The sequence below is a fragment of the Tachysurus vachellii genome, chromosome 5, assembly GCF_030014155.1.
Source record: "Tachysurus vachellii isolate PV-2020 chromosome 5, HZAU_Pvac_v1, whole genome shotgun sequence".
Classification (NCBI taxonomy): Eukaryota; Metazoa; Chordata; class Actinopteri; order Siluriformes; family Bagridae; genus Tachysurus; species Tachysurus vachellii.
The window spans coordinates 18,777,860-18,801,623 of NC_083464.1; the positions used below are offsets into that span (position 1 = coordinate 18,777,860).

The 23,764-nt window shown below is 36.8% G+C and overlaps 4 protein-coding genes across 4 annotated transcripts; 3 read left to right on the forward strand and 1 right to left on the reverse strand.

Annotated features, from left to right (window-relative positions):
• Positions 1-303: 303 nt before the first annotated feature.
• Positions 304-5,710, forward strand: LOC132845442 (complement C1r-A subcomponent-like). Its single transcript, XM_060869410.1, has 6 exons — positions 304-420; positions 1,004-1,217; positions 1,356-1,536; positions 1,800-2,029; positions 4,688-4,890; positions 5,221-5,710. The coding sequence occupies exons 1-6, from the start codon at positions 395-397 to the stop codon at positions 5,591-5,593; spliced, it is 1,227 nt and encodes a 408-aa protein (XP_060725393.1). The 5' UTR covers positions 304-394; the 3' UTR covers positions 5,594-5,710.
• Positions 5,711-6,334: 624 nt separating this feature from the next.
• LOC132845842 (complement C1r-A subcomponent-like) lies at positions 6,335-11,516 on the forward strand. Its single transcript, XM_060870162.1, has 11 exons — positions 6,335-6,503; positions 7,091-7,304; positions 7,449-7,629; positions 7,983-8,105; positions 8,740-8,855; positions 8,951-9,029; positions 9,133-9,264; positions 9,447-9,527; positions 9,641-9,834; positions 10,632-10,849; positions 10,984-11,516. The coding sequence occupies exons 1-11, from the start codon at positions 6,478-6,480 to the stop codon at positions 11,327-11,329; spliced, it is 1,710 nt and encodes a 569-aa protein (XP_060726145.1). The 5' UTR covers positions 6,335-6,477; the 3' UTR covers positions 11,330-11,516.
• Positions 11,517-12,429: 913 nt separating this feature from the next.
• On the forward strand, positions 12,430-18,587 carry tapbpl (TAP binding protein like). The gene is made up of 9 exons (XM_060870164.1): positions 12,430-12,696; positions 12,828-13,028; positions 13,358-13,636; positions 14,418-14,606; positions 15,831-15,998; positions 16,154-16,257; positions 16,710-16,950; positions 17,570-17,640; positions 17,796-18,587. The coding sequence occupies exons 1-8, from the start codon at positions 12,651-12,653 to the stop codon at positions 17,638-17,640; spliced, it is 1,299 nt and encodes a 432-aa protein (XP_060726147.1). The 5' UTR covers positions 12,430-12,650; the 3' UTR covers positions 17,796-18,587.
• A 62-nt stretch (positions 18,588-18,649) lies between these two features.
• On the reverse strand, positions 18,650-23,700 carry vamp1b (vesicle associated membrane protein 1b). Its single transcript, XM_060870166.1, has 5 exons — positions 23,563-23,700; positions 22,587-22,743; positions 21,965-22,123; positions 20,651-20,702; positions 18,650-20,157 (listed from the first exon to the last, which is right to left on the reverse strand). Coding segments are annotated over exons 1-5 (387 nt in total). The 5' UTR covers positions 23,565-23,700; the 3' UTR covers positions 18,650-20,140.
• Positions 23,701-23,764: the final 64 nt, after the last annotated feature.

Below are 23,764 nucleotides of genomic sequence, written 5' to 3' on the forward strand. Positions count from 1 at the left end.
TCCAAAAACAACATCAGTTTCAGTAAATCATGTGATATACCAAATGCACCTTGGTCCGTGAGCAGCTCAGTCCAAATTTCTCTTGTTCATCAGCTCAGTGGACAATCTGGTATTTCAATCTATTGCAAATTCCATGTTATCATGTGGGGGAAAAACTCCTCTACTGAACTGGAAATGTGTCCATTGTTATTTCTTTCTCATATATTGCATCTGGAGCCCAATCTTGCTCATGTGAATGTAAATATCCTTATTCATTTAACATTAATTGTAAACCCTACAAATGGACTTTGTACTTTTTTAGCCTACTGTTTATTTATCTAACCCTCTTTCCCCATGTTTATACTGTTCTTGCGTTTTTATTCACTCTGTTTGTTTGACTTTGAACACTGCAATAATGGAATTACAATTGAATATAAAATGGTGATTATGATTCATTTGTGTCCGCTTATACAGTTAATAAAAGATCAAGTTAATCAGTTTTATTGTATTAAGATTACAGACACTATTGCATAATCTATGTACAGAAAATTAATCAGTCTGTGTGTCTCTATAAATTGAAAGTTTAAAATCTAAACTATTTTAGCTATATTAAATTTGTTTGTCTTTCACATGCATTCAAACAGGGTGTTGGTACAGAACATACAGGCTCACTATAACTGAACTAAATACATTTTTACTAAATATGTATAAATGAATAGCCAGTTTTTTTGCATTAAATTGTATTACACATTAGTAAAGACTTTAATTGCCTTTAACAGATTTCTTGCACTCTCATTTATTTAATTGGTTTTACACATAAAATTGAGACAGCATAATACTTAGGAATTTAACTGAGAGTCTTATTCGATAATATCCGTAGTTTACTGTCAATTTAATTCACCATAGTTCACCTATTAAAATATAACCAGTGAACTACAACCACCTAACTGGACAAATTAATACATAGATTTATTTTTTGTTTCTTTTAAACAAAATAATAACACTCCCCCATTTTCCCTGCCAGGATTTTTATAATCTCTATCAACTTGCAAATATGGAGTTTTGTATACATGTCAGTGATGTATGGTGAGTTACACTCTCCTAATTACCCTGAACATTATCCAGCTCCCCTTTATAAACACTGGGACCTGGAGGTGCCTCTTGGCTATCACATTCAGATCAATTTCAACTATCTCAATATCAAGCCTTCACAAGGCTGCCGGAACGAATCTCTCACGGTACATGTGATATATAATTCTTATGATATGACTCTGTTCTATAATTTCACTATTATATCACTACACCTTGGAGAATATGAGGAGATTGTTGATCTATTTAAGCAGTTGTTTTTGTCCTATGTATCTGAAATACTGCAGATATCCTATAAGGAGAAAGTGATGAAGTACTGTGGTGACCAGGATTCAAAGAGCCACAGTCATCCAGGAAACAGTTCCATTTTCATACCCACCGCTAAAGTAAAGCTTTCACTTTGTACTAATGAAGTGAACCAAGGGCCTACCCTTCCTGTGGGCTTCTCTGCATTTTACCAGGCTAAAGGTGACAAATAAAATGTCTTAGGAGCGGTAATAGATTTTTTTTTTTCATATTGATAAAATATACACAAGCATGATACATTTTAAGTAAATGAGTAAAGATAAGTAAATGTACCCAAAAAATGCAATGCAATAATAGTTCTCACTGACAAGGATTAATTAAAAAAAATAATTACAAGTGTAATAATTCTATCAGTAAATGATTTCAATCTAATTTAATATGACAAAGCAATTTAATATGATAAAAGGCAGGATTGTGTTATACAGATAGAGATGAATGTTCGAGTCAAGTTCCTCCCTGCACTCAAATCTGCCTCAACACCATGGGCTCATACCTTTGTGCATGCTATCATGGCTTCAAGCTGGATGCTGATCAGCGCACATGTGTTCGTGAGTTTTACACTAAACAAGATTTTAAAACAAGTGATCCTGATCGTGATAGCACATCCTTTAATAATACTGTATACATCCTGACATCCCACATGATCACTACACATGTAACAGTCTTTCTGAACAAAATGACACATTGCTATGACTGAAAAAACAATCCATTTAAAATAATTAATCAAGGCAAAATCATACATGCTTCACTAAATGTGAAAATGTGTGATTTTATTGTAATACAGATTCAGTATTGTTTCAAATATGTAGAAAATGACTCCTTAATAAAATCAGTAAATATACAGGTATATATGTCAGAGTCAGCAATGTACAAAAATTTTCTAAATTATCACATCTTCAAGTCAAGTCTTTATTCATTCACCCCTTGTATAATAACCCGGATGGTACAAACTCCATTCATCCATCCATCTTCTACCGCTTATCCGGGGCCGGGTCGCGGGGGCAGCAGTCTAAGCAAAGACTTCCCTCTCCCCAGACACTTCCTCCAGCTCTTCCGGGGGAATACCAAGGCGTTCCCAGGTCAGCCGAGAGACATAGTCCCTCCAGCGTGTCCTAGGTCTGTCCCGGGGCCTCCTCCTGGTTGGACATGCCCGGAACACCTCCCTAGGGAGGCGTCCAGGAGGCATCCGGAACAGATGCCCGAGTCACCTCAGCTGACTCCTCTCGATGTGGAGGAGCAGCGGCTCTACTCTGAGCTCCTCCCGAGGGACCGAGCTCCTCACCCTATCTCTAAGGGAGCGCCCAGCCACGCTGTGGAGGAAACTCATTTCGGCCGCCTGTATCCGGGATCTTGTCCTTTCGGTCATGACCCAAAGCTCATGTCCATAGGTGAGGGTAGGAACGTAGATCGACTGGTAGATTGTGGTTTCTTCACCACAACAGACCGGTATATCGACCGCATCACTGCAGAATATACACCGATCCACCTGTCGATCTCCCGCTCCATCCTTCCCTCACTCTTGAACAAGACCCCAAGATACTTAAACTCCTCCACTTGAGGCAGGAGCTCTCCACCAACCTGAAGGGTGAAGCCACCCTTTTCCGGCTGAGAACCATGGCCTCAGACTTGGAGGTGCTGATTCTCATCCCTGTTGCTTCACACTCGGCTGAAAACCGTCCCATTGCACGCTGAAGGTCCTGATTTGAGGAAGCCAATAGGACAACATCATCTGCAAAAAGCAGACGAAATCCTGTGGTCCCCAAACCGGACTCCCTCCAGCCCCCGACTGCGCCTAGAAATCCTGTCCATGTAAATAATGAACAGGACCGGTGACAAAGGGCAGCCCTGCTGGAGTCCAACATGCACCGGGAACAAGTCTGACTTACTGCCGGCAATGCGAACCAAACTCCTGCTCCAGTCATATAGGGACCGGACAGCCCTTAGCAGAGGGCCCCGGACCCCATACTCCCAGAGCACCCCCCACAGGTCACCACGAGGGACACAGTCGAATGCCTTCTCCAGATCCACAAAGCACATGTGGACTGGTTGGGCAAACTCCCATGAACCCTCATGGCACCAGGACACCCTAGATCGGAAGTCGATGATCGACTTTGTGGTTGTTTCATCTTACCTCCGGCCGTATGTCTTGAACACTCGGGTAAAGAGAGGGACGGAGCTGTCAACTGATCAGCACCTGGTGGTGAGATGGATCCGATGGCGGGGGAGGAAGTTGGACAGACTTCAACAAACGTACTGCGAGGGTCTGCTGGGAACGTTTGACAGAGTCTCCGGTCAGAGAGATCTTCAACTCCCACCTCCGGCAGAGCTTCAACCAGATCCTGAGTGGACCATGTTCTCCACCTCCATTGTCGACGCGGCCGCTAGGAGCTGTGGCCATAAGGTCCCCGGTGCCTGTCGTGGCGGCAATCCCCGAACCCGTTGGTGGACCCCGGAAGTAAGGGATGCTGTCAAGCTGAAGAAGGAGTCCTATTGCGCCTCAAGAGGGGGAAGCAGTGCCCTGCGCACACTGTTTACAGTGGGAGTGGGAATCTGCTGACTTCGACTGCGGACATCCTCGGACGGTGGAAGTAGTACTTCGAGGTTCTCCTCAACCCCACCGACATGTCTTCCACTCAGAGCTACCAGCACAGCTTGGCTTGTTCCACCATCTCTCAGTGTAAGAGGTAGGTGTGCAACAAGACTCTTTTCTGTTCTGGCACCAAGGTGGTGGAATGAACTTCCCCTAGGGGTCTGGACAGCTGAATCAAACAACGGTTGAAGACATACAAAATATAAATTTATAAAAAGATATCAAATTGCACAATACAGCTAGTTAGAACCTCATAGTCCCCTTGATAATCATTGAAAATCAGTGTCAAGATTTTAAACATGCTTTGCATGCAAGACAAAATAATATCTCAGTAGTAAAGGTGTTCCTCAAAGAAGTGTGAGAAAATTCAGTAAACAAAAATTTGAAAGACTCCTAGTTTTCAAGCTGTAATATATGACAAAGCGGGTATTACTAAGTTCATGAAAATAAAGTAACCCTGTGATCAAGCTTTTGCTTACAACTATATAATCTTCCCATATTTGAAACCAAAATTGTTGTTTTATCTGTATTGTGAAACACTTTTCATTTAACACCGACTTTATCATCTTTATGGATGATTTAACCACACTATAAGGCTAAGTATTTATTTATTTTGTCTGTGTAAATCACTTGTATAAAAAACAGTGTTAACAAACAAAGGAATTTGGTCATTTTGGTTTGTATATAACAAGTAGTAATCAGTAGTTTATTTTTTCTGTGCAGGCATATGCTGGGCATAATAATTTAAATGAAATGGAAAAGTATATCACCCTTAATATATCATCAATCCATATACATGAAATCTACACTACAGAATTTGACAACGATATTGCCCTAATTAAGCTCAAGTCACCAATCACATTCAGTGAGAATATCAGGCCAGTTTGTCTACCACCAAAGCCTGCTGAATGGAAGAAGTACACAGGGTGAGAACCTTTAGTCATATATATCATGTTCAGAATATTATATAAGCCACATAAACCACATGTATTTAAGTGTCATTTCTGCCTGTAAAACATAAATCTATATACAGGGATATAGGATAGGGATATACTTTATGAGGCTGCTGGCAAATGATATGATTACATGAGTATAGACTGTAATTCTAATCTACTGAGATATCAGGCAGATTAACAGTACTGTCTAACCTTTACTATATGCTAATTAGACTTGGTTAAATGGCTCTAGACATAAGACTTGACTAAGTAAAACTAAAATGCATTGAAATATTTTATATGCATATTTATACACTCTAGGTTGGTATCTGGTTATGGATTAATCGATGATGAGACGGGTGGATTTCAAGTTGCCGATGAACTGATGTATGTTGATGTTCCTTCTGTGGACCAACATACATGTAGAGCATCCTTTGAAAAGGAAAGACGTATTAACAACCAAATACCCCATGTTACAGACAACATGTTTTGTGCTGGTTTAAGTGGGGGTGGAAAGGACTCATGCTTTGGAGATAGTGGGTCAGCCTTTGTTGTACGAGAAAAGGATGTATACTCTGCAGTAGGTATCGTTAGCTGGGGTTTACATCTCTGTGGCTCTCAAGGCACATATGGAGTGTATACCAAAGTGTCACAGTACCTTGACTGGATAAACAAGACAATGAGTGAAAACTAATTATTGTTTCCAGTAGTAGTTTGGTTTATCTACCAATTATAAGCAATTATAGTTTTTGGTTTAATAATTTGAAATGTTATAGAATGTTACAATTTTAGACATGAGACATTATTTTCCAGTAAATCTACTATAAAAACTGAAATCACTTAAATGTATAATATTAAGAATATTTGCATTAATCTTCTAACATCTAGCCAGTAGACTTGATTATATGCCCAGCTCCCAAATGCTGTTTTAAAGAGTATGAATAAACTGTAAGCAAACAAACTGGTGTACACAGTTTATCACTGTGTTTTTATTACTGTAAATTACTGTGATTTTTACATGTATTCCATGTATTAATATAAGTTGATTAATGCACATTTTATGTTACACTCATCAAGCTGAACAAATTATGTTAAAAAAGTGTTACATTCAACAAATAAAGGAGAATATTTAAAAACACTTTTTTAAACCTTTTTTACATAACATCAATTTCAGTAACATAGCATCCAAAAACAACATCAGTTTCAGTAAATCATGTGATATACCAAATGCACCTTGGTCCGTGAGCAGCTCAGTCCAAATTTCTCTTGTTCATCAGCTCAGTGGACAATCTGGTATTTCAATCTATTGCAAATTCCATGTTATCATGTGGGGGAAAAACTCCTCTACTGAACTGGAAATGTGTCCATTGTTATTTCTTTCTCATATATTGCATCTGGAGCCCAATCTTGCTCATGTGAATGTAAATATCCTTATTCATTTAACATTAATTGTAAACCCTACAAATGGACTTTGTACTTTTTTAGCCTACTGTTTATTTATCTAAGCCTCTTTCCCCATGTTTATACTGTTCTTGCGTTTTTATTCACTCTGTTTGTTTGGCTTTGAACACTGCAATAATGGACTTACATTTGAATCTAAAATGGTGAGTATGATTCATTTGTGTCAGCTTACAGTATACAGTTAATAAAAGATCAAGTTAATCAGTTTTATTGTATTAAGATTACAGACACTATTGCATAATCTATGTACAGAAAATTAATCAGTCTGTGTGTCTCTATAAATTGAAAGTTTCTAATCTAAATTATTTTAGCTATATTAAATTTGTTTGTCTTTCACATGCATTCAAACAGGGTGTTGGTACAGAACATACAGGCTCACTATAACTGAACTAAATACATTTTTACTAAATATGTATAAATGAATAGCCAGTTTTTTTGCATTAAATTGTATTACACATTAGTAAAGACTTTAATTGCCTTTAACAGATTTCTTGCACTCTCATTTATTTAATTGGTTTTACACATAAAATTGAGACAGCATAATACTTAGGAATTTAACTGAGAGTCTTATTCGATAATATCCGTAGTTTACTGTCAATTTAATTCACCATAGTTCACCTATTAAAATATAACCAGTGAACTACAACCACCTAACTGGACAAATTAATACATAGATTTATTTTTTGTTTCTTTTAAACAAATAATAACACTCCCCCATTTTCCCTGCCAGGATTTTTATAATCTCTATCAACTTGCAAATATGGAGTTTTGTATACATGTCAGTGATGTATGGTGAGTTACACTCTCCTAATTACCCTGAACATTATCCAGCTCCCCTTTATAAACACTGGGACCTGGAGGTGCCTCTTGGCTATCACATTCAGATCAATTTCAACTATCTCAATATCAAGCCTTCACAAGGCTGCCGGAACGATTCTCTCACGGTACATGTGATATATATGATATATTCTTATGAAATGACTCTGTTCTATAATTTCACTATTATATCACTACACCTTGGAGAATATGAGGAGATTGTTGATCTATTTAAGCAGTTGTTTTTGTCCTATGTATCTGAAATACTGCAGATATCCTATAAGGAGAAAGTGATGAAGTACTGTGGTGACCAGGATTCAAAGAGCCATAGTCATCCAGGAAACAGTTCCATTTTCATACCCACCGCTAAAGTAAAGCTTTCACTTCATACTAATGAAGTGAACCAAGGGCCTACCCTTCCTGTGGGCTTCTCTGCATTTTACCAGGCTAAAGGTGACAAATAAAATGTCTTAGGAGCGGTAATAGATTTTTTTTTCTTCATATTGATAAAATATACACAAGCATGATACATGTTAAGTAAATGAGTAAAGATAATAAGTAAAATTACCCAAAAATGCAGGCAATTTAATATAACAAATATACTGGACAAAATGTACAACAAATATAACATTTAATATACAGTATCCTACATATGTGTTTCTTTTACAGTATTTCTGTTCTCACTGACTAGGATTAATTAAATAAAAATAATTACAAGTGTAATAATTCTTTCAGTAAATGATTTCAATCTAATTTAATATGACAAAGCAATTTAATATGATAAAAGGCAGGATTGTGTTATACAGATAGAGATGAATGTTCGAGTCAAGTTCCTCCCTGCACTCAAATCTGCCTCAACACCATGGGCTCATACCTTTGTGCATGCTATCATGGCTTCAAGCTGGATGCTGATCAGCGCACATGTGTTCGTGAGTTTTACACTAAACAAGATTTTAAAACAAGTGATCCTGATCGTGATAGCACATCCTTTAATAATACTGTATACATCCTGACATCCCACATGATCACTACACATGTAACAGTCTTTCTGAACAAAATGACACATTGCTATGACTGAAAAAACAATCCATTTAAAATAATTAATCAAGGCAAAATCATACATGCTTCACTAAATGTGAAAATGTGTGATTTTATTGTAATACAGATTCAGTATTGTTTCAAATATGTAGAAAATGACTCATTAATAAAATCAGTACATATACATGTACATATAAATGGGACTAAGGCTAAGTTTTATGGAGTAAGGCAAGCAACTTATATAACATTTTTGAAAAAGGAACAAAAGAAAATGGAAAAATGGAAGTGCAGTGGAAAGGCAGTGAGGTCAGCATCATCCATGTGCGCTCATGGGAAAGCTTCATGAAAGATTTTTGCATGGATTTGGAATATGGTTGTATGCGTGCTGAATCAACATTTTACCCTAAATTGATAATAATGTTTGCGATTTGTTCCGAACTCATGCATTATGGGGATCACACATTCTAGATAAATATAAACTCTTATTTGACCTTGTTTATTGTTGTTTTCTGTAATGTTCCACAGAGGTTGAGTGTGAGTCTCCAAAAGGCACAAACATGAGGATTATCCCAGTGCTTTCCACGTACTACTACAGAGATGTGATCAGTGCTCAGTGTGACACAGGCTACAAAATCATTGTAGTAAGTACAGATGAACTTTTTCCTAGGTAATGGATTGCATTTTACATAAACAACTTATATGTATATATATACATTTGAATTAATATTTGTTTCAGAAAGGAGCTTTGTTCAATAATTACACATTTACCTGTCAAAGCAATGGCCAGTGGAGTTTACCTCTTCTTCAGTGCCACGGTAAGTCTAACTGTTTATTTCATATAATGTATCTCACATATTGGATGCAAGTTAGTCATAAACCTATTTGTGATTAAATTGTCCTTTTCTCTTTGAATTATAGTCATACATTGTAAAAACCCACCACCCATACTAAACGGAGAAGTGCTATTCATCTCTGGGGCTAATAATCAATATCAATCTGTTATCAACCTGCACTGTAACAGGCCATACGTTCTTCCTACCACATATAATGGTAAGATGTATGTTTTGTTACTGAGTTGAATTTATTAAAACTATTAAAAGAAACATGCCTTCTCAGTTTCAATCAGGTTAGTTTATTTTTAAATAGGTTTTATAGAACCATAGTTACCCGTTAAAAAGTAATTTGTTGCTTCACTTATTTATTTATTTGTTTATTAATGCCATTTCCTCCAGTAACCTACACATGCCATGCAGATATGGAATGGAAAGATGACCAAAACAAGATCATGTCTGTCACCCCAAAATGTGTCCTAGGTAATACTGTGAATAAAAACACAATAACATTCACCTTCAGTACCTCTTCCATGATGTAAGTGTTTTTTTGTAAAAGCTGTCTTGGTCATATGGCTGAATTGTCTGATCATCAGAGTGTGGTCACCCACTGGTTGGCCTGGAGCGTCATAAGAGGGTTTTAGGAGGCCATCGTGCTCCACAGAGAGCTTTCCCCTGGTATGCCTTTATAAGCCCCTTACATGGAGGCGGAGCTATCATAGCAGAGAAATGGATCTTAACAGCAGCAAATGTGATCAGTAACCAGATTAATGATCTCAAAAAAATAAAGGTATGTTGTGTCATTTGGAGTTGGGCTCTTTCATGTAAAACCTTTGCTTTTGTGTTAAAATCAATTTAGGTATCATATACAGATTTCTCTATCCTTAATATTTGCTAAATGGTATGTAAAATTAAAGCAAATGAAATGTCATTAATATTTTTGTCATATTTTGTATATTTTTTATATTTTGTCCATACTTATTTTATTCTTCCTTAAACTTCTAGGCACACTCTACTAAACAATTTTGGTTAATGTTTTTAACTGGTTGCGGAACACTGTTGTATACACTCACTGACCACTTTAATAGGAACACCTGAGGACCTGTTATATACACTTTTTCAATCAGCTAATCATATGGCAGTGGATAAAATCAAGTTCTTCTATTAGTGTTCACATTAAAAATCAGGTTGTTTGGTTTGAGTATGTAGAGTAAATATCATCTGTATGGGATGCCATTCCATTGGATGGCATCATACACATTTATATCTAGTGTCTGTTTAGAGTTCCCATTCCAACTGCTAGCAGGTTAACACAGGGAGATTCCAGTGGATAAAAGACAACAGTGTTAATCTGTCTCTAGGTTGGTATCTGGTATCTTGGTATCTACTCAAATAATCTGTCAGCCACCTGACCACTGGTTATTAACAACTTACAGAATTTATATTGTAATTCTATGATTGATGCATTATTAGTTCACCATAGGTTTACAGATATTTTCTCATTTATCAAACAGAACTCAGATGATACACAGCAGTGATACTAGCTGATTAGCTGAACTTCACATATTTTTGTTTGTCTGTTTTCAGGTATATGTCGGAGTAAGCAATATACAAAAAATATCTAAATTATCACATCTTCAAGTCAAGTCTTTACACATTCACCCCTTGTATAATAACCCAGATGGTACAAACTATGACAATGATATTGCACTAATACAACTGGAGAAGCCCATTCTGTACAATGCTGATGTTATGCCATTGTGTTTGCCTTCACAAGATACTGAAATTACACCTGGTGTTACTGGGTAATGTTTTCTAAACACAACACAGCTATAAGCTGCATTCTATATTTTCTTATTCTTACTCACTTTTTATATAAAGTTTACATGCATATTGTCATAATTATTAATCATAATTATTGTGTCTCCTTCATTTTCAGGTGGGTAAGTGGATTTGGTCAAACAGAGAGAAGTGCTCTAGCCAGGTTTCTCAGATATACCTCCATTCCTCTTGTGGAACAAAAGACGTGCCAAAATTTTGTTGATAAATTAGGGATCCCGGTGCCCTTGACAGAAAACATGTTCTGTGCTGGTGTACCTGAAGGTGGAAAAGACACATGTGAAGGGGATGGTGGTGGGTCACTTGTGTTAAGAAAGGATGGTGTGTTCTGGGCCACAGGCATAGCTAGCTGGGGGCATGGCTGTGGCATACCAGGTAGATATGGAGTATACACTCAGGTTTCAAGATATACAGACTGGATAAGCAAGATAATGAGTGAAAGCTAAGATCAGTACATTTTTGTAACATTATTACAGTGTTTGGGGCAGAGTTTCAGTGTGTCTCTCATGAGATATTTGAGTCGGTTAATGTTACGCATGTGTAAACTGCATCTGTAAACTGTGCAAAGTAAAACATCTGAAAAATAAAAGTAAAGTAAAAATAGCATTAATAAAGTGCCCAACAGCATCCGGATCATTTGTCAAAGCGTATATCTTTAAGAAAGATTTTGGTATTTAACAGCACTACCTGCTCAACACACTAGATTCACAGTTTCACTTTACAGTGTCATGGATTTTGGCACAACAACCAAACAGACAAAGCAAGCCCAACTACAACAATAATCAAGTGAGCATTTGCAAATTAAAGCTTTCTGCACTACGTTTTGTCACAGCAATACATTATCACCTAATGATGAAGTCATCTTAGAGTGGAAATGGCACCTCTTCACTGGGAGACCTGGACTGAAATATGGAAAGAACACACACATGCACACACAAACACACACATACACACACAGTGTACATTTTACCTGGAATGTACTATAAGAAGAAGGCAAGCTGATGGAGGCAGTGTCATGCTCTGACGAATTTTCTGCTGGGAAATTTTGGGTCCCGGCATCCGTGCGGATGTTACTTTGACACAAACGTAGATATCTAAATAGTTCTGCAAACCAAGTACACAATGTTAAACAGGAGGCTTTAATGTTATGAGCGATCGGGGTATAATATACGCTGATCTGACATGTTTCACTCAATAACATAGTTCAACAATTAATTGGGCAAACTTCCCCATCTATCTGCCTCCGATAAATGTAAATGTTACCTTGTGGATATGCATTAGATGCTGTTTAGCGTCTTTATAATTGTCTATATTGTGTGAATGGGTGTGTGAGCGAGATTGTGTCCTCTGATGGGGACACAGCCTTTTGGCCCAAACTCCCTTCTATCAACATCATCAGAGACGTTTATTAAAACACACTAAGCATTATAATACAGTTCAAACCGAATATAATTGGCCGTTTAGTCTCCTTTAAAACGTGACCTCCTACCGCAACTACTTTCACTTTCACTTTGAAGCTAGCAAACTAAAGCGCATTGCTTCTGTTAGCGCGCAGCTTGTGTGCGTCTGGTTGCTGCGTGAGACACAAACTGCGCATCTTAAGGCGGAAGTTTGCTCTGAAATGAAAAGTGAAACTGCACTGAATTAGGGACTATCCAAACCCCGACAATCATTTAGACCGGATCTGATCGTGATTATTTATTTTTCCTGATTAAACAGTTGACTGTGCTGGTGTTGCAGTTACAGGGTTTGTAGGAATAATCCGTCATGCTTGAAATCTTTTTTCTCGCTTCTCTGCACGCGTTGACACACAGTGAGTTTTAAAGTGGATTTCTTTTGTATTACAATCACAATTTTGTGAAATATACAGTATGGGTGTGTTGTTTTTTGAGGATAATGCTACTGCAGAGCTGTTTTTTCTGTACTTGTTTGCGTGTCTCTCAGGTGTGCAGGTTGCTGATGTGGTGCTGTCCTGCTCCTTTATTGAGGAAGGTGGAGGAATGACCGGATCTCACTTCATACGCTCCCCTGCCACTGTGGTACTAAGGGACCTTCCTATGAGCGCTGACCTCTCAGCAGAAGCCATCACGCCCTACGTCCATCCCGACACCCCTAATGCTGATGACCTTATTTTTGAAGCCACAGGTAAAAGATAAAATACCATATTGTCCATATACTTCAGCAGTGTCCAATCTTACCCGGAAAGGGCCGGTGTGGGTGCAGGTTTTCATTCCAACCAAGCAGAAGTCACACCTGATTCCACCTGTTTAATCAGTTGCTCTTGGCTTTTAGTAGACTCTGGTGTGGCTTCTGCTTGGTTGGATTGAAAACCTGCACCCGGATTGAAAACCTGCACCTGGATTGAAAACCCTTTCCGGATAAGATTGGACACTGCTGCTCTACTTCTTCTAAATGTCATCTGTTTTGTAATATGCTTTCTAAGTATTTATATTGTTCCTTTGTCTTTGGGTTAGCTTTATCAGTGGAGATACCTGAAGCAGAGTCTCTTCTCCATGCTGATTGTAATGAACAGGAAGTGACATGTGAACTGAGTCATTATATCCCTCGAGGCACAAAACCGGATTCTGTACCTGTTTATTTCATCGCGTCAATACAGCTTGAAGGCGGCGGTGTTGGCTTCACTCTGGTGCTACAGATAATAACCAATGAGAATGCAGAATCAAATTCTGCATCACTAATACAGAGTAAACTTCAGCTTCCTCTCAGCCAGTGGGGAACTCTGATCACAGAGGGTATTGTTCTGTTCAATTCTAACCTCTATGAGTTTATTTCCTTACACCACATGTGTTTGTTTCCTTATTCTAATTACTACATAATGGTGAAAGTCCTTCCCAGATAAAAGGTGATTTTAATTGTTGATTCAGTATTTACCTTGAGTCCTGACTTACAACTTACAAGACTTAAAGGATCTGCTACTAATGTCTTGGTGACAAAGCACACCTTTATAGGTATTGTGGAGTCCAGGCCTTAATTGGGTCAGAACTTTTTTAGTGGAACAAAAAGAAACAAGAAAATATTAAGCAGGTGGTTTTAATGTTAGGACTAATCTGTGTCTATGCAACAATATAATAATACATAATAGACTAAATGAAACAAATATTATGGAACATATAACACAGTACTATTCACAGTGTCCCCCCGATTTGTTTGTCCATTTATCTAAAAGAAAAGCAAAGATACTTAAAGATAATTTCAGTGTGTTGGTATCTTAAAATATTTTGAAGTAAAAAAGGTTTGAGGATTAATAAGTACTGTAGACAGACCAAAGTGAAAACAAATGATGAAATACATTTGAGAGTAATGTCTTATTAGTGTCTCAAAATATGCATTAAATGCTAAATAAGTTATTTTTTTGTAATGAAAAACTTTAACAATAAGTATCGAAAATTGCACATAAAAGACTGGTATCTTGTAATCTTTCATAGCAGTATATGTTATTATTCATCTTATCATCCCTTACTGCTTCATCCATTCTATTTTACTTTCTGTCTACTCTTTTTCTTGCCTTTGCAGTTGTGTTTTTGGTGTTCTCTCGCTCACCTTCCGTTGCGGCTGCTATAGGTGAAGACATTGTATTAGACTGTGGTTATAGGCAAAGGGACACCCCCCCAGTGCAGAATCTGGGTCTTGAGTGGCGCTGGCAATATAGAGGACAAGGCAAAACCATTCTGGATATGAAAGAGACTGAGGCAGGATCATTCTGTGAGTAAAAAAATGTGAATGTACAGGTGCATCTCAATAAATTAGAATGTCATGGAAAAGTTAATTTATTTCAGTAATTCAACTCAAATTGTGAAACTTGTGTATTATATAAATTCAGTACACAGAATGAAGTAGTTTAAGTCTTTGGTTCTTTTAATTGTGATGATTTTGGCTCACATTTAACAAAAACCCACCAATTCACTATCTCAAAAAATCAAAATATGGTGACTGCCAATAAGTTAATCAACTCAAAACACCTGCAAAGATTTCCTGAGCCACAGAAATGGTCTCTCAAATTGGTTTACTAGGCTACACACTAATGGGGAAGACTGCTGATCTGACAGTTGTTTAGAAGAGTGCTGTATCCAAGCATGTTAACAGAAAGTTGAGTGGAAGGAAAAAGTGTGGAAGAAAAAGATGCACAACCAACTGAGTGAACCGCAGTCTCTTGTTAAGCCACTCCTGAACCACAGACAATGTTAGAGGCATCTTAGCTGGGATAAGGATAAGAAGAACATTTTCCAGCAGAATTTGGCACCTGCCCAAACTGCCAGAAGCATTAACAGTTGGTTACATGAAAATGGTGTTAGTGTGATTGACTGGCCAGCAAACTCACCAGACCTGAACCAGTATTGTCAAGAGAAAATTGGGAAACAAGCGAATATAAAAATGCAGATGAGCTGAAGACACTGTCAAAGAAACCTGGGTTTCCATACCACTTCAGCAGTGCCACAGACTGATCACCTCCATGCCACTACAAAGTATTGAGTACATATATAGTAAATGAAAATCCAGAAAGCCAACAATTCACTAAAAATGTTTTATGTCTTATGAAGTATTCTAATTTTTTGAGATAGTGAATTGGTGGGTTTTTGTTAAATGTGAGACAAAATCATCACAATTAAAAGTACCAAAACTTAAACTACTTCAGTCTGTGTGTACTGAATTTATATAATATATGGGTTTCCCTATTTGAGTTGAATTACTGTAATAAATGAACTTTTCCTCAACATTCTATTTTACTGAGCTGAACCTGTATATCCAATAAATAAACATTATGGTACATTCTGTGAATAATATGTACATAAAACTTGAAAAGTTTGATATTTATTATAAACTCACGTCTCAGTTTTGTTTTCCCATATCTATTAAAATTCACAGTTCACAGTTAGTACATGTCTGAATAATATTTTCTAAATAATTTATTTGTTTTCTGGCCTGTAGTGGCAGTGGATCGAGAGGAAACAAGTGCAAACTCCACCTTACTAGTTAGAGATGGAAATGCATCTCTGACCATGATGAAGTTAAAGGTCTCAGATGAAGGCACATACATCTGCACCATTAATTCTGCACCCTTTCAGACTCAGCAAATCGTTCAGCTGAACATCATACGTGAGTGTCTTGCTAGTATGTGGACATCTCCAATATCAAACGTGGTCAAATATCTTTGCTCTTGGGATTACTTATGTGAAAAGCAACAGTTTAATAATTCATTACAGTGGTTATCGTCTGTTGATGCTGACGTCCTGTATTTCTGTCTGTTTTAGAACCTCCAAGAGTTTCATTTGAAGGAAACAAAATAACATTTCAAGATGAGGAACCAAAGAGACTGAGTTGTCACTGTGAGCGTTATTACCCCCTTGATGTAGAGGTGTGTATTTACATGCAGTCAGCACTCAATGCTAATATAGCTAACCCATAGTTTGAGAAATAGGAGTGTGTCAAGTGCAAATTTCAAAATTGTTACAGAGTGACTGAGACTTCATGAGTGCAACTTTTAAAAAGTTCATTCAATCATTTTAAAAAGTCATTCTCATTCTCTGGTCATTCACATTAACCTGAGTAATCCGGATGGCCCTCATAGTCATAGAACCACAGTTATACAGTATAAGCATCCTTCCTTTCTACTACCTTTTAGAGCTATAGTGTTTGCAATATGTCCTAATATCATACCTTGTCTGTCAATAACAGACAGCACTTATAAGTATTGCCAATACCATGCTTTATTGAGCCTTAGAATTACAGCTAAAGAATTTCTTTTATAAGATGTTGATCCTTTTATAATTTTATACCTTTTATAATACTCATTAATACTTTGTGTAGGTGGAGTGGTTTTGTCAGCTCCCTTCAGAGACAGAGAGCATCTCCCTGACAGATGGATCCTCTCTCTCCAGCCATCGGCAGCACAGTGATGGGACGTTTTCTCTCTCATCCTTCCTCATTGTCCGCCCAACTGAGTATCCTCCTGGAACTGTGTTTACCTGTAGGGTCTCTCACATTGGCCTGCAAACTCCCAGTAATGTTAGCCTGACAGTTCTCAAACCTGATCAAATTCCCAGCCTGGGTGAGTAAGGAGTGCTTTTATAAACTCTCTGAAAAAAGGGTACTGCCATTCCTTGTTGATTGGAGTGGTATTCTTAACACCTTTTTATATGTGTAGTATATGTATATCTTTTACATTAAAGGCTCATGTAGTGTACATTTAAATCATTACATTAAAATATATTAATGCTCACTTTATGAAGCTAAAATTCTTACACTATATCAAAATGTCCAGGTATTAAAGATAAGCATACTCAGCAACAGGTGCAGTTACAATTACAATACAGTTATTTCTCAGAATGTCAGGACTAATTGTTGGTACTGTATGCCAGAGATGACCATGTGAGGCTTTATAATAATAGTATACTAACTAAAGTTTATAACATATCCAGATGACTGTACTAAATCAAAAATAATTTATTATTAGTAATTATTACTAATTCACATCGATATAATGAACTCTTTATCCATGTACCGCATATATTGGTGTATAGGTGAAGAATATTTCAGGCAAATCTATGTAAAAGTGTTACAATATACAAGTGTAGCATGTTGCCATATATTGGTTACAGTTTAAGTTTCTTTGTGTGATTACTGTACTTTTTGTCTAAAGCCTTTTTTCTTCTTTATGTATGTAACAGAGGAATATTACTGGATGATTCTGGCGACACTGATTTTGTCCATACTGTTTTTATATCAAGCATTAAGATAGGTATGTATATTACGTTCTGTTACATACTACCACCTTAAGTGTTGATTATAACTGTATAAATAAGGTATTGGTTATAAAACGTTCAATATGTGATCTTAGAGAACGCTGACAATAATTAACAATAAAACAAAATAAAAATGTCTTCTTATTAACAGGTGCAGAACAGCTTAATGGGTGGCATGATGGCTCAGCAGGTAGAGCCTCTCCTGGGGATTAATCTTGAGCTCAGGTTATTGTCCAGGCAGCTTAATTACTCTGTCTGTCTGTGTGGGTTTGCTCCAGTTTTATCCCAAAATGTGTTTGTGTGTGTGTGTGTGTGTGTGTGTGTGTGTGTGTGTGTGTGTGTGCACATGATTTTAACACCCTAGAGTCCAAGTGTCCCAAAAAGGATAGGAATATCTGAATTCCCATGAGGGATGAACTTTAAAGCTCCAGAATGTGTTATTTTCTGTTACTGAGGTTAATTCTATGGTTAGATTTTGTTGTAGAATAAAATTAACAAGAAAGGTGTGTGTGTGTGTGTGAGAGAGAGAGAGAGAGAGAGAGACAGTGTGTCTGTGTGTCTACAATGAACTGTATAAAGTAAAATAAACCTGTCATTTTTTGTCATATTTTTGTGATATATGTTAAGTTAAAATGTGAAGCATCAAATCTATCAAACACTGGACTCTTTTCTTTTCAAAATTCTTGTTGTTGTCCTTGCCTGTTTGAAATAGCTAACTAATAACATACTAGGCTTTTTTTGAGCAAATATTAATACTGTTGCACATGCTTTTTTCAGAGCAAGTCATCTTTTAAATCTATTACTTTAAGTCATCCCAGAATAAATATGGTAGTTCGGTTTATGGTCAGTTTATGTCATTCACAACTGCTTAATTCCTATCAAAATATTCCTCATACAGTTTGAAATAAAAACCACAATCCTTATCTGCATATACATTACTGAACATTTGACTGTATATATTGTTTCTCTTTAAATGTTCTGTTCACTTGAAGTTGTCACTAATACACATGACGTTTCACATGAAGTGTGGATTTTACATTTTTTTATTGGCATCAGCAAAAGTGTTAGAGCAAAAAGGCATGCTTCTGAATTCTTCTCTCGTTTCTCTAAATGGACATAAGTGATTTGCTTTCCTATTGTTCAGTGCTAAATCTTTCATAAATGGCATTTAGCGATGTGCCATACAAACACTTTGAGTTCACCTGCAAAATGGAAAGTGAAAGCTCTTGCAATTGTACTGCATAGAAAAATAATAAAATTTTTGTATATGAAGGACATTTGAGTTAAAATAACATACTACATGGCAAGTTTATTCAATGTTATTTTTTTCCTCATCACAATTTCTCATGTAGCAGGGCATTGTATGTACTGGCAGGCTCAGAGACCTTATATTTTGTACACTGAAGAGATGTCATGGAAGCAGTGACATGTTTCTGTTGGGGTTGTACATTAGGCAGTAGGAGTCAAGGGCATGAAGTCTTACATTGTGTCTAATTTTCCATGCAAGTAATTAGACACAAATTAATTACTAATTGTTAGTGTGTATGTGTGTGTGTGTGTGGGGGTCAGTCTATGGATTTTGTTAAACAATAGAAATCCTAAGCTGACAATTGTATAGCAATATGTGTGTGTGTATGTGTGTGTGTGTGTGTGTGTGTGTGTGTGTGCATGAGTTTTCTTAACTAATATTTAAAAATCTTTCCCCATTTCTCCCTCACATCCCTGTTCACCTCTTCCTTTTATATTTCTGTTTCTTATAGTCTGCCTCCTTATTTGTTGTACAGAAAAAAAATTAACAAGATATTTCTAATTCTATCTATATATCTGAAAATGAGTTTCTATCGTTAATGTTTGCGATGACAATTACACATATACAATAAAAGTCATTTAAATTCATGTATCTTCTAGACACTAACAGATACAAGCAGATGGGGGATAAAGCCATAAACACTGTGATAGTAGGAAAGAGCAACATGTGTTGTATATGTTATGTTAGTTCACTAATTTCCAAAGCTGAGGATGTTTGGCTTTACAAGTAGAAAGTGGATTGTGGATTCCCTGACTTTGATTTCTTTGTCACTTAATTAATGAGTTTAAACTCACACTTGTTTCAGCTTTAGCTTCCTACCCTTTTATCAAACTAATCCCACAAATACTCATGGTGTATGTCCCTGTGTGTGTGTGTGTGTGTGTGTGTGTGTGTGTCTATGTGTGTCTGTGTGTGTTTGTGTGTCTGTTATGTCAGGGACAAGGAGCTACAGGAAATCAGAATGAATGAGTAAAGAGCATAGCAGATTATGTGAGAGCAGGAAGCTTGTGAATCTGATTACTGCTGTCACACTGAGTAAGTAGCAGATGTCTGGAATAGGAGGCCTTGATAGTAAAAAGAGAGGGAACATGAAAAGGCATGGACTTATGAGTGGGCTTTTCATTATGTTTTGGTTGTTCTTCTGTCTCCTTGAAACTGGTTTTCATATCTCTGTCAGCTGGGTGAGCTCATGAGAAGAAATACACTGTAGAGGAATGAGAGAAGAAGAAGAAGATTCAAGGAGGGGACAGAAGAGAAAAAGATTAAGAGATCATTAAATAACAGACATGCACACATTTAAAATAGCTCAGATTCATATAGCAGTGTGACTTCCTTTCTCAGTAGCTGAGTGTTTAATGGACGGTACGCTCCTCCTAAAGAATGAGCAGGCATAACTGCACAAAATGTTTTGCTGAATAAATTATTGAACATGTGTTAAGAAAGAGTAGTCTGGACATTAATCACGAGTTCCGACAAGAAAACGAGGAAAAAAATAATTTAAAATTGATTTAAAATTGATTTCTTCTCTTGTAAAAACTGATATTTTTTAATAGAGCAATATTATTATTATTATCATTATTATTATTATTATTATTATTATTATTATTATTATTATCTACAAAAGAAAATCCGTCATTTAATTTAAATGCATTTAAGTGATGTAGAATGTTTGAAAAATTATAAATAGTGGAACTCACAGAAGATTATTCCAACCACTATGACTCCAATAATACCCATCATTATCATCATCTGAAGGAAGAAAAACAAAACAGAGAAACAAAAGTCAAGTGTTAATAACAGTTACAGTATCATACAACTACACAGTACACTGTATTTTTCTGATTACAAGGTCACTGTAAACTGTTTCTATTTCTTCTTATAGAATCATAATTATTCACAATGTCATTTGTTTACTTTCTCACGTTCAGATAATGTAGTCAGACTTCTTTCCTGCCTGAAGATCAGGCACGATGCTGTTTGGAGGATCTGAACTGGTGTTTGATGTATGAATACAAATCTCCCATAATTCTTGCCCAAGACTCCTGACTATGAATTAGTATTACAAGACTGTCAGCTTGATGCGCTCCAGCTCAGGAAAATTCTTAAAAAGTATTTTGTCCACTGACTGAATAATCATGTCCTATTATTCTTACCACAATATCCTACGGTAGGTTTAAGGCCACAATATATCCATTAGTGAGTAAAGCCTGGGCCAAAAACTCACCTCTCAAAAGTGTTTAATTAAGAATGATATCAATAGGAAGTGAGTAAAATAGCCAAGGACTGCCTGACAGAATGGTTTAACAATGTCAAATGGCAACAGATATCAGAACGTCTCTGATTCATGCTGTCAGTCTTGCTTTCTCATAGGAGGCGGAGAAAAAAATTAAGGCTTTTAAAACTTCTTAATTGGTTAAACATTCAAAAAATATTCGTATATTAATTAAACAGAGATAAGTGTTTACAGTATAGCCTTAGCATACTTTTCCAATACTCCTAACAAATTCTATATATCAAATATATACCAAAAAACCTAAAATACTACATACTACTACATGTAGTATTTTAGTATTGTGGTTAATATCTTAGGCAATGCTTTTGTTTACCATGCCTAATGGTATCTACACCAGCTGTTGTCACTTTCCCTTACATTTTCACTCATTAACTAATTATCACCACACACACACTGTACTTTTCATGGCTCTTGAGATTAGAGTAAGTAAAGACAACGTAAATAAGAGCTCCTTTCCTTACACAAAATCTCTCTTCATATCTGGTGCTCTCAATGTGTAATTTTATTATTGTTTCCCTTATATGCTCTTGCTCTTTTTTTTCCTCATGCTCAATCATATTTGTGGACATATGAAGATTTAACGGGACCGCTGTATGCTCATCCAAACCAAATGATTAATTATAAGTTATAAATCTAAAAAAGTGGAATTTCTATTTTAATTTCATGTGTTTCGACTCCGGTTTCAGATGGCACTGTGTCTGCACTCAGGCTTCCTCACCTTACAGTTCTTCCACCAGTATTTGTTCTTCAGCTTGGCAGCACAGCTCTCGAACTGAGAGGCTCCAGCCTGCAATGCATCAGCCCTGTCGTCCAGCTCGGACAGTTTCTGGTCCCGCTCCAAGACTTTATCCACATTCACACGCATAATATCAACAACCTTCACAGAAAAGCAGACCAGGTCATTAATTTTAATTTAAATAGAATTTTAATTTTCACTAAAGTTTTATTATTTATTGCACATTGCATTTAGTTGATAAATAGAGAGGATATAGGAACTATATTTGGTGATTATTGGTGAAATTTCTATTGCAGTACTTAGTTCAAATCAAAAATTCAAAACTTTGGAATTTCAAGAATCTCTCAGCCAGTTCTGAGACTTTAATAAACTGGTCCATAAAGTTTTTTGTTTTTGCCAATGAGTAAAAACAAAGCAGGTACAAGTTTTCACTTTACGACATGATACATAAATGAGTTGAATTGCAAGCTATAGTTCATGTCTCTCAGCATGCATAAACATCAGAAATATATGCAATGCAATATAAGGCTGGCAGTTAGAAAAAGAAAAAAAATGGCATCAATATATACTCCAACCTCATCTAGAATTCCTGAGACATGCTCACCTCTTCCACCTGAGCCTGTGTCTGCTGTAGTCGACGATTGCTTGAGGTGTTGGGAGGAGGTGGAGGAGGGCCTGTGCCCGGTGCTCCATCTGCTCCGGGTGCGCCAGGAGCCCCGGGAGCTCCTGCAGGAGCTGCAGCATCTGGACCTGGAGCTGACCTGAACATGAAGCCATCAGAGGATTGTATATACAAAATGGGTACATGTTTATAGGAGTATCAAACTTCAGGTCTGGAGGGCTGTAGTGCAACAGAATTTTGTGTTTTCCTATTTAACATCCCATGAATGTTTAATAAATGATGTAGAATTCAGCGGTTTTGAAGCCCTCCAGGACTGAGGTCTGGCTTGTTTCAGAGTTTTGAAAACATTGTCCTATTTCTAAAGCTATGCTGTATCGGATGCTGGATGACTAAGAATAATGAGGACACCAAAGCACAGTAACCAGTCACGCACAAAGTCCATTGCTGCACTGATCTCATTCTGAAGTGCGCATTTCCAGGAAAGATGTAATTATTTTTGTGTGATGCTCTACTAATAACTAAATGAACTTAATTCATAATATTGTATATATATATATATATATATATATATATATATATATATATATATATATATATATATATATATATATATATATAAACACTATATTTATGAATTACAGTCAGTTTAGTTATTAGTAGAGCATCTTAAAACTATTTTACAAACATAAACATTGTGCTTTTACATTCTTCCTTTAAGTAGGATAGCTCAGCTGCTTACATTACAATAATGAATGTTTTGTGCCATAGCAGCAGTAGAATACGTTCTGTTCAGTGGACCAGATCATGAATGGAAAGAAAAAAGGAAGTAGCAGCAAAAATCTCGAGTGTTGTAAAATGACAACAAATGGCACATTAACGTGCGCGTAATACCGTTAAAGCGCACAGAGACACACAGTCGCACTGTATGCAATATCAAGAAGTCCGCATTGATACTCACATGCTCTCTGCAGCGCTTTCGCCTTGATGAAGACGAGGAGGAAGAGGAGAGAGAGATGAAGGGGGAAGGGTTTTAAGTCAGCGAGATACCAGGAGATCAGGATAACAGGAGGATTTAAAGTCCCTGAATGGTACACCAATGTTCAACGCAGATGGGAGATCCTGGGAGCAGAGTGAAGAGAAGAGGAGAAGATCTCACTGCT